The following is a 13,486-nucleotide window of genomic DNA, read 5'->3' on the forward strand; positions in this document are numbered from 1 at the left end:
GACAAGGCAAAGATGGGGCACAGCCGGGACTCGATGGCTTTATAGATCTTTTCCAACCTAAATAATTCCATGATAAATGTTATAAAAGTGCAACACAGCTGGCCCAGAAGGGAACTGGTGCCACACTACACATTCCCTGTCACGTCTTTTCTCCCACGCAGCACCCCACGGGCAAAGTCACAGAGAAAAAACCAACGTAAGAGCAGCAGCGGCGCTGAGGGGAAGGAACAAACAGCTCATTAAGGGTGAGCAAAGGCTCTGAGAACTACAGCTCCTTTCCATGTGCATTTATAACCAAGATATGAACACTCAGTGAGCTCAGTGAAACAAGGAGCTGCAGGAAATGTGGCTTTTGCAGGACACTCAGCATTCCTGCAAATCGAGGCTGCTAAAAGCAGAGCACCACTAAAAATCCTGGTAAAGTGAGGATTTTTAGGGGACAAGTCCAGCTCCTGCTCCTGTACCCCCTCCCTGCTGTCCCTCAGGGTGACTTCCCAGGGAAATGCCCTGGAGCTGGATTAGTAAACCACGGGGCTGGGTAATTTCAGCTCAGAGCAGCTCAGCTGATGGGAGATGTCACACCACAAACACAAACCCCATCCAACACGCAGATTCTGCATCACAGGCAGGAAAATCTGACTTCAGTGCAGCAGCACAAGGGGCTGGGGAATAGAAAAAAAATATATAAATTAATCTGCAGAGCTCTGTAGTGCTGAGTGGGGATGAGTCACACACACCTGCACTGGCTCGGGGCCTCCTGCACACACAGCTTGGAGTTCTGGTGACAAAAAAAGGGCTTGGAGTGCTTGTGACCAGTGCTGGGCTCCAGCTCAGCACAGGAGCTGCACCAAATGTTCCTTCATCATCACACCTCTACTGCCTAGGGGAGGCAGGCATCAGGCACTTTTCAGATTTAATGGAATGGATTATTGGCACTGATCTGCCAGGAGGTCTGTGGGACTCAGGCCCAGCCATGAAAGGATGAAGGGAAAGAGACACAGAGGTGGAATAATCCCAGCAGTGAGAGCCCTCTGGACATGAAGAATGCACCTTGAACAGAAGGAGAGCACAGCAGAGTGGGATGCAGGCTCATGCCCGAAGGAGAACACGAGTGGACACACAGGAGAAGGCAAGGCTGCAAGCAAGGTGACAGAAAGGAAGTGTCAGACACATGACTGTGCTCCTGTGGGACGCCCTAAAGTCTGAAAATTACTTTTAAACTCAGAGGGAACCAGTAGGACCCTCTGGCAATTCCTAGTAAGGTAAGCTGGAGAATCCCACACAGAGATTTTCAGCACATTTTGCATTATTTGGCTGTAAAAATGGCACAGGACTGAATCTGTGACACCTGTCAGCACCAGCTCCCACAGCTGAAATTACTCTGCCTGCAACCACTCTGCTCCTGTTCCCACCTTCCATTACTTCCAGTTTAATTTTTTTCACACCTGGAGTCCAGATGAGTCCTCTCATACCAGGAAAAAATATTTCTTTGGATTTTGAATGCTTCAGCAAAACTTTGGCTGCTTTTCTGCCCACTCTCCTCTCCCAGCCCCTACACTGATCTCATGGTAAAACCTTCTTTCAGTTTGACCGCTTACAGGAACTCATGAATTTTCAGCAGTGAAACTTTTCCCCTTGCTCCATAAACTCAACCAGGAGGTCTTGAATGGCTTCTCTTTATGAGGGATGAGTTGATTTTAAGCAGTGCAGTTTGACAGGCAAAAAAACCCCCCTGTGTTTAACTCTGCCAGGTGTCTGTGGTTAACTCCAGATCCCTGGCAAACTCATGGAACAGTGACAGGCAGCAGCACTGACCCACAAGAAATATAAAATCTTATTTAGTACTGAACATTCTCGAGCACGACACAGAAAGTAAAAAGAAAAACTTATTTTAAACCATAAGCCTTTGCACAGGAAGCACCTCTCACATGGTACAGAAAACTAGGATAATTCTTCACACCACAAAGATCTAAGGAGCAGGCATGAGCCAGAATGGGGACAGAGAGGATGTGGGAATGCTGCTACAGGGCTGTAATGCTGCTCTGCACAGTGCTGAGGTTTTGGAGGGCAAAGCCATGAGTGACAAAGAGCAGCAGATAACCTTGCCAGCAGCAGGAGATGCCTTTGGCTCTCTGCTGAGCAGCCAACACCCCTCTCCCATGGGACCACCCCTCAGCAGTGTGTCCTTCCCTCCATCACTGACCCCCCAAAGCCTCTCTGAAGTCCCCAGGATCACCCCCCAGTCCAGGAGTAATTTGAATTTACTGAAAGCCACAGTGAAGGAGCCCCCATCCCAGAGCCTGTCTTGTGGTTTTTAAACTGAGCAGCTGCTGCTCAGACCAAGCTGATGCTTTCCATGGCCAGACAGTGACTCCACAGGGCCCAGCCCAATCCCTGCTGGCCCTCAGCCCAGTGCTGGCCATCACCAACTGGTCTCCAGAGCAACTGTGATGCAAAAGGCCAGGCTGGAGATACAGGAAGAGGCTGAAGAACAGATCATGTCATCCAAACAGGGCAGGGCTGGAGGTGCCCAGATCCTCTGCAGGGCTGCTCCCCCTCCCAAGCTGTCCAGTGCCACCCGGGATGCAGAGCCAAGGCTGCTCTCCTGTGTGGCAGCCACACGCTTCTCTCTCTCAGGATTTGTTTCAGAGAGCAGCACAGAGGAAAGAAAGAGAAAACAATTTCTATTTCTGCTCCTTGTTTTTCCTATGTGGAATGTGTTTGGAGAATTGTTTACCTGGGGTGATGCTTGGTTGGATTCTGGTGAGGATTGTTTGAGCCTGGTGGCCAATCCAATCCAATCCAATCCAATCCAATCCAATCCAATCCAATCCAATCCAATCCAATCCAATCCAATCCAATCCAATCCAATCCAATCCAATCCATTCCAATCCAACCCACCTGGGGCTGGACTCTGGAGAGAGTCACCAATTGTTAGATACAGTAGTTAAAAAAATAACTATGTAGTTTTAGTATCTCCTTTAAATAGTATAATAATGTATTACAGTATAGTTATAATAAAGAAATCATTCAGCCTTCTGAATTGAGTCAGACACCATCATTTCTTCTCTCCAGGCTCACCTGCATTCACAACACTCCTGTACAGCCCAAAGGAGGCCAGAGCAGCTCAGCAGGGCCAGGCTGAGGCGGATCCAGCCCCTGAACAAGGCTCTGCCTGCACACCAGGACTGTCTGTCACACCTGTGTGACCTCCTGACACAGCCACCAGCATCATCCTCAGCCCCCAGAGTGAGGACATTCAGCTGGAACAGCCCCCAGGGAGCTGCCTGGCACCACAGCCATTTACAGCAAACAAAGCAGCCCAAAACCAACTGCAAAACTCTCCTAAAGCAGCCAGAAAGTGTCTGGCTACTTTTAAAGACAGAACAGGACAAAATTCATCCTGGGGCCAGTGCTTCAACACTCAGACTGAACCCAGTGAGGAATATGGTGTGTGGAGAGGACTTTTATTTGGGGGGAAGAGGAGAAACTGAAATTCTTATTTAATGAAAATTAATCAACCTTTAAATCTTTACAGAAACAGAACTGGAACCACTTTTCTGGATTCCATTTTTGGTTCCATTTTTGGATTTTCAGTAGGAAACACACATTTCAGTTTTTGAGATTATGGGATACAAATTCAAATTATACAAACCCAAAATGTCACTGTGGCAACCAAGGAGGAAATTCTCTCATGTGGTCCCTTTTGTCAACTCAGAAGCAGAATATCATTCAAAAAAGATGCTTTTTATAGGCACATAATGGCAGATCTGCAGTGAGTCAATGCTGATAATAAAATTAAAGAATAATCCCAGCTATCAAATAATTTCCCATGAAGACACCTCCGCACCCTCACCCCCAACAAGATGTGTAAGAAACTTCTGGGAGCATAATTTTAGGGAAAGAAGCAGAGGCAGAATGAGATGCCAAGTCATGAAATGCTGATGTTTGACCTTTTTTAGGATTATGTTTTGAAGCCAAGTGGATGTGCTAAAAAGAGAAAGTCTTTCACCACGACATTTAGATTTTACTTCAAGCCCCCTTATCTGGTTATTTCTGTATTCTATTCACTGTCTAAAGTTCAGTGAAAGGAACTTGTTGTTTATCAGAAGCTGCAAAATCAAAATCTTGAAGTGCAACTCCACCACACTGTTTATGTGAATTCCTATTAAAACAGTCAAACAGTTTAAAAATCAGAATTTGAGGTCTTCAGCCAATTTATCAACTGCTTCACATTCCACCATGCCTCACTGGCACAGCTCACTGCAGCTTCAATTTTAAGCCAACTCCCTGAAGACACATTTTTTTTAAAGTTCTGGAGGATCTTTAAATAGCTCTTTGCCTAATGAGCAGTTTGGCCAGCACAGCTTTGTTCTGGATGCTGAGATCAGGACTGCAGGATGCTCTCTGGACAGATCCAAATGGAACTCGTCAGGAAAACACCTCTGGAATTTGATAATGCAGCTCTTCTCCACTTCTACCCAGCAGAAAATGCCTGGAACTGGCACTCCTTATTAAGCCAAGCAGCAGCACTGAGTAAAACTCAGTGTAAAAAACCCAAAAAACTTCAGTGTCCTGTAGGGGAGGAGAGAAGTGGGTGCTGATAAAATCTCGCTGCCAGTTTTCTTCCTATTTACTGTAAAAATCACCCAAACACCAGCAGACAGCAAGGACACGGCAGCTCTGTGTCATCTAACAGTTCTGCTTCCCTCACTTGAACAAAGGAAAACCCTCTGGAGAGACCAGGATGACTTTGGGGTGGAAAAGGGTGGGAAGGCCCTGGCACAGGTGCCCAGAGCAGCTGTGGCTGCCCCTGCATCCCTGGCAGTGCCCAAGGCTGGGCTGGACAGGGCTGGGAGCAGCCTGGGACAGTGGGAGGTGTCCCTGCCCAGGGCAGGGGTGGAATAGGATGAGGTTTAAGGTTCTTTCCAATCCAAACCATTCTAGATTCTCTGCACATCATCACTGAGCAGTTTATTGCAGTTTTCCTGCTCACCCACATCAGCTTTACTTCCAAGATTCTGACATGCTGCAGTAGTGCCCATCCTGCCTAGGCAGAGCCTGGCACTTCTAGAATGGGTTAATTTCCCTTCTTTTTGTGCCCAACTATTAAATCAAGTTGTCAGAGCAGTGGACTCACCTCCCCCTTCAGCACCACCCCAGTGATCTGCTGCTTTAGCTCCACCACGCCCTGAGGCAGAAATTCAACTCCTCTGGACAAGAAAGTCTCAGGAGGGACGTGAAAGGCAGGCAGGGGAAGGGAGAAGGAGAGTTTAGGGCAACTCACCGATGTGATAAACCTGTACAAAGGCTGTCTCCTCTCTGTGTATTTCACTGTGATGGGGCTCAGGTCGTAGCGGAACCAGATGGCCGGGATGATGCGGCCGGTGTGGCTGTAGGCTACGTACTCCTGGGGAAAAAAAGGGGGAAAATAGCACAAAATGTGAGCAATCTCATTCCACAGACTGTCTGCCATAAAACTGCCTCCATGGTTTGGCCTTCAACCCACTGCTTTGTAGCAGTGACCAGACAGAAAGAAGCAAACAGTGAATTCCTGTGTGACTGCTCACCTCCCATCCTTATCAAAGAGGAAAACAATCTCTTCACAGCCTGATAATGGAAGAGCTGGGGACAGTGATGGTGATTACTCTCACCTTCATTCAGAGTTCCAGGACTAAACAGACAGGCTGTTATTGATTCTCCATCCTAGATCTGCTCTGTTTAAATACAAACAGCCTGATTGCAGGTGAAGTTTTAGTTCTGTAAAGCACATGTATGTCTATATTTTGTATATAAATCATTCACCAAACAAATGGAATTTAGTTTGTAAGAACCTGAAAAACCCTCCTTGTCCTTGCATTCCTTTGTCAGGCCCCTTCCCCACTGGCAATGGGAATGCTTTGCCCTCTTATGAATAATTTGCAACCATGTTCAAAACATGTTTAAAACTGCTGCTAAAAGCCAGGGTGAAACTGTATACATAAAAATATTGGCAAATATATATTAAAAAAAATATCCTAGGCTAGTTTGGGAGAGACACCTTCCAGATTTCCAGTGCCACTCTCCTTTAATCCATTTGTTTCCTAACTGGTCCAGTGCCAGCCACAGCCACAGGACAGCACCCAGCAGGACACACTGCCCACTACCAACACCAGCTTGGTAAATAAGCCACATCTTCCTGAGATAATATTTTGTCTGTGCTGTCAGTGGAGACAGGTATCAGTTTCCAGACATTCACAGGGTGAAGGAAAATCCCAGGAAAGCAGACTGGGTCCCAGTAGTCCGAGGAGAGCCCAGCGTGGCACAGCTGCCTCTCCACCCAGCTGCTCTTCCTCCCCTCAGCCCTGTGACCAGCTGCCAGCTCAATTCCTGGCTCAATTCTCCTTCACAAAGAGGCAAGGACAGCCTCAAACACTTCAGGAAGATGAAAAAAGAGCAAGCAACAGGACGCTCATGAGCACGACACAATAAAATTTACTTCTGCTCTCTGTGTGCTGCTGAAACAGCGTTTATCTTCAATCATCTCATATAAATCCCAAATTTCCCTATTTTTAGGTGGTTCATCCCATGATGACAAGAGAAGCAGTCATGTAATTTTCAGGCTTTTATTGGAGTTCTGCAGCTCATTTTGGGACAGTGGTTATGTGGGAAGTGAGGAAACAGGAGCTAAGAGAGGAAACAGAGTTTACACCCCTCAGACTCTCCTCATCCCAACCACTCTGTTCCAGAGGCTCCCACTTCCCTTTCCCACTGCTCAGTGTGGAGTAAAGGACTGAAGCACCACAAGAAGAAAGCACAGAGGCATCAGTGCTTCTCAGCACCTCGGTTTTGACAGAACTGACCTCATTTTTTCCTTCCTCTCCCCTTCTCCCCACCAGCAATCCTGCCCTAATGAGTCAGACTTGGCTGAACGCCCCAATTTGCAGCCAAGTTCACAGAAGTGTCAAAAGCTCCTGCGATTTTCCAAATTACTTTCAGAACTCCCGTCACAGGAGTCTTATCAGAACAGCAGTTGTGACACTAAGCAGAACAAATACATTGTAATCTGAACAGAGGGAGATGTCCAAATCCCTGGGACATACCATACAAGCAAGCCCAAAAGTCACCAGTCAGGAACATTAATCTGAGAACTAGTCCAGGAAAGTGTGTGCTTAATTATCAGTTAGGGCAAACTAGAAGTAATTAGATATTACAAACAGATTTTGGACTTTCATTCAGCACTTGAACGGCAAATAATTTTCAACTGGAAGATACTCTCTACCGTAAAAAGTAAATAGGGTTTTTTTTTTTCCCTTAAAAAAAATTCAATAGACTGAATTATTAAAATGCTGGATGTGGCACTCAGTGCTCTGGGCTGGGTGACAAAGTGGGAATTGGTCACTGGTAGGATTTGGTGATCTTGGATCTTTTCTAAACTAATGCATTCTGTGATAATTCACTATCAGAATGCAGGGTCGGTGAAATACTCCACCAGCACATATTTGCTGCTACAGTTCAGTGGCTTAATGTCTGAAATAAACATTTGTAAAAAGCTATAAACTCTGCTGATTTATCTCATCCATCCATCACAACTGAGACTGTTTTGTTACTAAAACCAGGTGTAAGTGATGTTTAGTGTGTTCAGCTGCATTCCAGTTGCCATTCAGGAGGAGTTCCTGCAGCCTGTAAACACCTCCCACACGATTCACAGCAATCCACACCAGCTAAACTGACAGGTGAGGATGCCAGGAGGGAAGAATGAATGAAAAGCAATGAAAGCTGCTTTGACAAGCCCTCACAACCCCAAGCTTGGCAAATACCAGGAGGAGGAGAAGCCCAGCGCTGAGGAGCTTCAGTTCCTCCTTCTCCCAGCAGAGGCTACTGCTCACCTACAAACCCACGGGGCACAGAGAGGAGCAGGAGGGAAGGAAGGGCGGCCGAGCATCCCCTGGGATGCAGAGGAGCCTCCTGATGGAGAGGCAGCTGCTCCTTTACCTTGTTTGCCACCGTGTACTGGTAGGAGTATCGCTGCTTGCCGCTCATGTCCTCGTACACCGTGGGCACAATCTTCAGGATGTAGTCGTGAGAGGCAAGGGCTGTGCTCAGGGAAGGAAAGGACACCATGTTAGCACTGAGAGAAAGGAGCCAGCCCACAGAAAAGTCACAAAAAAGGGTGTCTCCCTCCTCCTTATCTCAGGGACAAAGCTCCACATCCCACATTGGTGCCCTTTGTTCAGAACTCTCTGGCAGGTGTTTGGGTGACACCAGAAGCCGCCCACGGCTTCTGCAGGAGCACAGCCCACCCAAGGTTTGGGTTACTCCAACCTTCCTAACTGCTTGCTACTATAAATGGTAACACTTTTATCACCACCACAAACAGCCTGGTTAAATCAGGAACTGGCTGAGGTTAGGGCTGCAGCCCACTGAGATCATTTTGACTAAAAAACCTGAGGTATCACAACCTGTGTACTTCCATTTCTTTCTTGCTTTCTCATCCTCCTTCTCCCACAACTGCTTAACTCTTTCCTTTTTTTTTTTTTTTTTTCATTATTTAAATGGATCATTCTGATTTTTGTGTCTGCTAAAACAGTTCTAAAACAGAATTCTAAATGACATCTCTGAAGGATCCTCTAGCCAAGTGTAACACGATGACATTTGACCACACAACTGTATAGTTTCAGGAACAAACATAGAAATTTTGTTCCAAGAAATGGACAGGACTGATGTCCTGGAGGAGCCTCAACATTTAAGAGACAACTCTCTACACTGAATTGTAGCATGCATTGAATTTTCTTTTTTGTGCTGGGCCATGAAAATGTCCCTCTTGCCATCCACAGAGTAGAAATTTCAAGGTAATTTGCCACATAATATACAAGGAAAAGTTCTGGTGGAAGTAACAGCAGCAAAGGGACACTGCAGAAACATGATATGGATAAAAAAACTCCATAAGGACTGTAAAGGACCTTCTGGGTTAAAGCCTTTTCTGTAGCAGCAGAGGAAATGGAAATGTCAGCCAGCAATGTCTGGATCATTTTGGCTGAAGAGGCAAATGAAAGACCCGTGGATAGAGCAGTGCTGCATGAATGGCCCTGCTTTCCCTCCTGCAGAGGGTGGCTGAGAGCTGCAATCCCCAGGAATACCCACGGTTTGAGCTGAGCTTGTCTGCTCCCTCCAAGGCATTGAATGCTCCATGAACGTTGTGGACCTGGAAAGCAAAAAGGAGGATGAAGAAACTCTGCTCTGACTTGATACTCTTGACCTTTGCTTCCCTGCCCTGTAACCAGGGGATCAGCCTGATTCAACCTTTCCAAAAAAAACAAAGCCTCAACCCAGTAAAAGATGACCCCAAATATCTTTCAGTGACCATCATCACAGTGGTTGGCTCCGAGTGAAAAGCTGATTTCACAACATCTTACAAGATGAAACTCCAAAACCACTCCAAAGCTAAAGGAATTGCACTTGGAAGAGGGCAGTTGTGAAATTTTCACCGTGAGGTATTTCATAAGAGCTTTGCAGAGTTAACTGTGAAATTAATTTTATCAGGGAAAGGGAAACAGATGGGAGTCACACTGGGGTTAAAACTCAGGAGTTTTCTCCTCTAAAGGTGGCTCATGTCACAGCAGCTGGGTTTGTACAGCCTTGGAGATGGGAAGGACACATCCCAACACTGACATCCCTTCAGCTTTCCCGCAGATCATTTCAGACCTGTGAGTGTCTGTTTGCCCAGAATAACAGGACTTCCATGCCCTGCACACACTGTGACCCTCGAGTCTGATCTCCAGCAACAGAATAATCCATGTGTGAACTCTCCAGACAGGGAAAAGCCCGTGGCAGCAGCTGTAGGTCAGAGGTTGTGCTGCTCACAAGGTACAAAGAAAGGACAAAGAACTCCATAACCCAGAAATTCCTGACCTTAAGTCAGCCAACAGGGAAGAAGAGGCTGGAAGGAGGATTTGGTCATGGGTGTGACAGTTTCACCTCACCAACAGGGCAATGCTATCTCCTACCCAGACCCTCTCAACAACTGGCAGCACGTGGATGTGTCTGTCCCATCCTAATGGACATTTCCCTGTTCCCAACACTGTGCTCTGCTGGAATTTCATATACCCACGACCATTCCCAAACTACATCTGCAGGCTGTGCTCACTCTTTACTCACTGTAAAAGGCATAATAAGAAAAACAAGCCCCTGGAGTGGGCTACAGTGCTGTGTTCCATTCTTGATACAGCTAAGAAGTCTCTTACAGAATATCTGGGCCAGAGACTTTAAGGTCCGCTTCAAAATTTTGGTACATTTTCCCCTCATCAAGACCAAAATTCAAACCAATGAGCTCCTACCTCCAGCCATCAGATAACCCAGTGAAGAGAGAGATGTGGAAATAGGAGATGTTGCATTTTAAATCAAAATTTCTACTGAGTTCTACGTTATGGTGTTAAATAATCCTGGCTTTAACCTTGTCAGGAGAGTCATCTGCCCCTGATAGTAAAAAGGCATCACCTCCTGCTCTCCTCATCCCTCTCCTTACTGTGTTACCTGACATGCAGGAACTCACTGCATGAGTTTTAATTCTGCAGGTTTTCATTCTGATCTCATCTCAATGAGGATGCAAAATCTACGTGAAGTCTGCCACTGTTGTGCACAAAGTACTGATGAAGACTCAAAGCTCATTCAGTGCCAGATGATATTTAAATCTCTGCTTCAAAGAGACGGGTTTTTCTGGAGAACACAGCCTGTCCTTCAGTGGATCACAGCGGCAGAGTCAGTACCAACCCACAAAGAACAACCAGCACATGACACAAGTGAATGAGAAGCTCCTCACTCTCTGTAAGGAATAGAAGCTTTTATTACATCAAAGCAGGTGGAGACAACCTGAAATATTCAAAGGTGCACCTAGACAGATTTAAAGCTCCCCACACTTGCTGGCTCTCACTGCTTGCTGAGTCGTGGCAGCACCTGTTTGGTGAACATATCCTTCTTTAATTTGTGCTGCTGAACTGCCTGCAGCTCCCTCCCTGAGCCCTCAGACCACGAGCAGTTATCCTGGACTCTGAAAATACTCATCTGAACTTGTCCCAGCCAGGAGCCAACTCCACATTTGCTAGACAGGTTTCTCACCACAAGAGCTGAAGACACTTGCTGCTCGTCTCTCCAAGCTCCTCCTTCGTGCTGATTCACACTCCAGCTGCCTTACTCCAGCACTCCACGATAAAACAATGGGAATGCTTCCTCAGAGCACCCATTTCCCACGCAGGCTGCACAACTCCCTGTTACCACTCACCTCATATTTTTCATAATCTCAGTGTGCTTTACAGACATTAAGCCAAGCTTATTTATACGCTAATATTTCCTCGTTCCCACACAAGATAATTCCTAAAAGAAGCCGGGAGCAGAATCAGAAGACTACAAAGCAACGCTTAGACTTGTTAGCATGAAAAAGGGTTTTGGAAGTGGGTGTACAAGGAGCAGACTAATGAGACGTCTGTGCTGAGGAAAGAAGATTACAGAGAGACTATGGGTAAGCAATGTTTAGGGTGAGTCTCAAGCTGGGTGTGCACATGTGGAACTCCCACCTGTGAGGCCAGCTCCTTGGAAGTAGGCTAGAGAAGTGCTGTAATCTGTCCTCATTGAGAAATCAGGTAATATTACATAATTTGAAGCACTTGGTGAAACTCTATCCACTGGGCAAGTGCATGTATTCAGCTTCTTCCCAGCAGGGAATTGGCAGTGCTAAGTCTAACTTGTGTTTCACAGAGCAAATTTGACTAATAGGTGTCTGCTCTACAAGTAGAGTGAAGTGAATTAAAAAGAGCTTGACTGCTGCTGTGGTGAGCACAGTAGCCAGCACACATCTTCCCTGAGTGCATCACTGCAGAAAGGTTTGTTTGCTGTATTCATGCTAAAACCAGGATTTTGCTGAGCCACAAACCCTCATTTCTAACTCCCTGCAAAGAGACAGCCACAGAGTTTTCCAAAAGCACTTTGAGTTTCAGAAGAACACAGCACAGCTGCTCTGTGACTGGACACTGCTCCTGCCCCAAGTGGTGGCCACTCTCCCAGACTTGAGCTTACATTGCAGGGACACACAGGCCTTCCATAAAACCAAAGTGTGTAATATTAAATCACTCTCACTGCATTCCCCTACAGCCAGGGAATGTCCAGGACTCACCTGCAGCTTGTCCCCAAATGAGAGCTTGTGGATGACGTGAGTCATGTCGGGGTTCTGGGGCTGCGCCGTCGCGCTGTGCGTCGACACGTGGAAGTTACCGGGGACCTAAAATTAGCCAAGACAGGGAAGACAGGATTGCACATTTTATCCCTCAAGGCACTGCTGGGCTCTGTGATGTGACATGGGAATGCCTGGATCCATCCAGGAAGATGGAAGAATGTGTGATACCTTCCTGCAGCTGACCCACACCACCACACTCAAGTGCTGCAGCCCCAGAGTCTGGCAGCCCCACACTGCTGATGTTCCTGACCAGGAGAGGATGAGTGGGTCACTCCCATCTCCAGGGATTCCCAGCACTTAAGGCTATGCCTTTCATCCCTATTAAAATAAAATTCCTGTCTCTCTTGCTCAATGTCTTACTCCCACATTTGGCATTTGCAAACGGGCCCACTGCTACAGAGCAGCCCAGGAAGCTGGGGATGTATTTCTCTTCTGGTACCAGTCACGAGCAACTTTATCTCTGAGACTGTGTGCAAGAATGAGTTTTATATGAAGAGAAAATCCACCACCAAACCCACGTGGACACCCCATACAAACTAACCTACATCTTCCCCTTCTCCACCTGGCAGGAGCCAGCAGGAGCCCTTCAATTTTTTTAATGGAGGGAAATACAAAGAACTGAAAAACACAAGTTTCACCTAAAGGCTCAGTTCCAAGACAGAAAATGAGCCCTGGTGTCTCTCTGATGGCACCACTCTGCATGCATGCACTTTTCAGGTCACTAGCCCTGAAGTCCTTCAGTAGATCCAGCTCAATCACTGTCATGGAGGGTGCAAGAATATTTTCCTATTGAGCAAAGGTTGTGAAATGAAGCAATCCTGAGGAGCAATCTGGCTCAAGGCAGGAGTGGGAGGGTGGTTATACAACTGCTGCCCAGCGTGCTCTCTGCAGAGACACCTCACCAGCAGGGCCATGGGAGGCCACATGCCCTTCCATGTGCTTTCAGGAAAGCTGATTTAATGACCTGAGGAGCAGCAGTGCACTCCTGGGAACACTTTCAGGTGTGGACACCAGCTGTGTCATAAGCAAGCTGAGCAAACAGGGCGTCAGGCCCTGCAGCAAGCAGCACACACCATCATCATCTCACTGTCACCCTGTCCTCCCTCAGCAGCTGTGACAGCTACACCCAAGTGCAAGCCTTGGTCGAATTTCCAAGGCTGGCCAGGTCCCACTGCAGCTCCCAGCTCAGCAATTCCTGCCAAGGGACCGCAGACTTCCAGGTCACACACACGAGGTTGGGGTTTCCAGAGCCAGAAGTCCTGGGTCAGCTCCCAGGACCCT

At 47.0% G+C, this 13,486-nt stretch overlaps 1 protein-coding gene across 1 annotated transcript in view; it reads right to left on the reverse strand.

Moving 5' to 3' along the window:
- The window catches only part of ERGIC1 (endoplasmic reticulum-golgi intermediate compartment 1), a 57,889-nt gene that overhangs the window by 5,066 nt on the left and 39,337 nt on the right, over positions 1-13,486 (reverse strand). Inside the window, exons 6-9 of the mRNA XM_002195755.7 lie at positions 12,146-12,250; positions 9,124-9,184; positions 7,975-8,075; positions 5,288-5,410 (exon numbers count right to left, since the gene is read on the reverse strand). Coding sequence (XP_002195791.2) covers positions 5,288-5,410; positions 7,975-8,075; positions 9,124-9,184; positions 12,146-12,250 — 390 coding nt within the window. The remainder of the gene's footprint in view (positions 1-5,287; positions 5,411-7,974; positions 8,076-9,123; positions 9,185-12,145; positions 12,251-13,486) is intronic.

The sequence above is a fragment of the Taeniopygia guttata genome, chromosome 13, assembly GCF_048771995.1.
Source record: "Taeniopygia guttata chromosome 13, bTaeGut7.mat, whole genome shotgun sequence".
NCBI lineage: Eukaryota > Metazoa > Chordata > Aves > Passeriformes > Estrildidae > Taeniopygia > Taeniopygia guttata.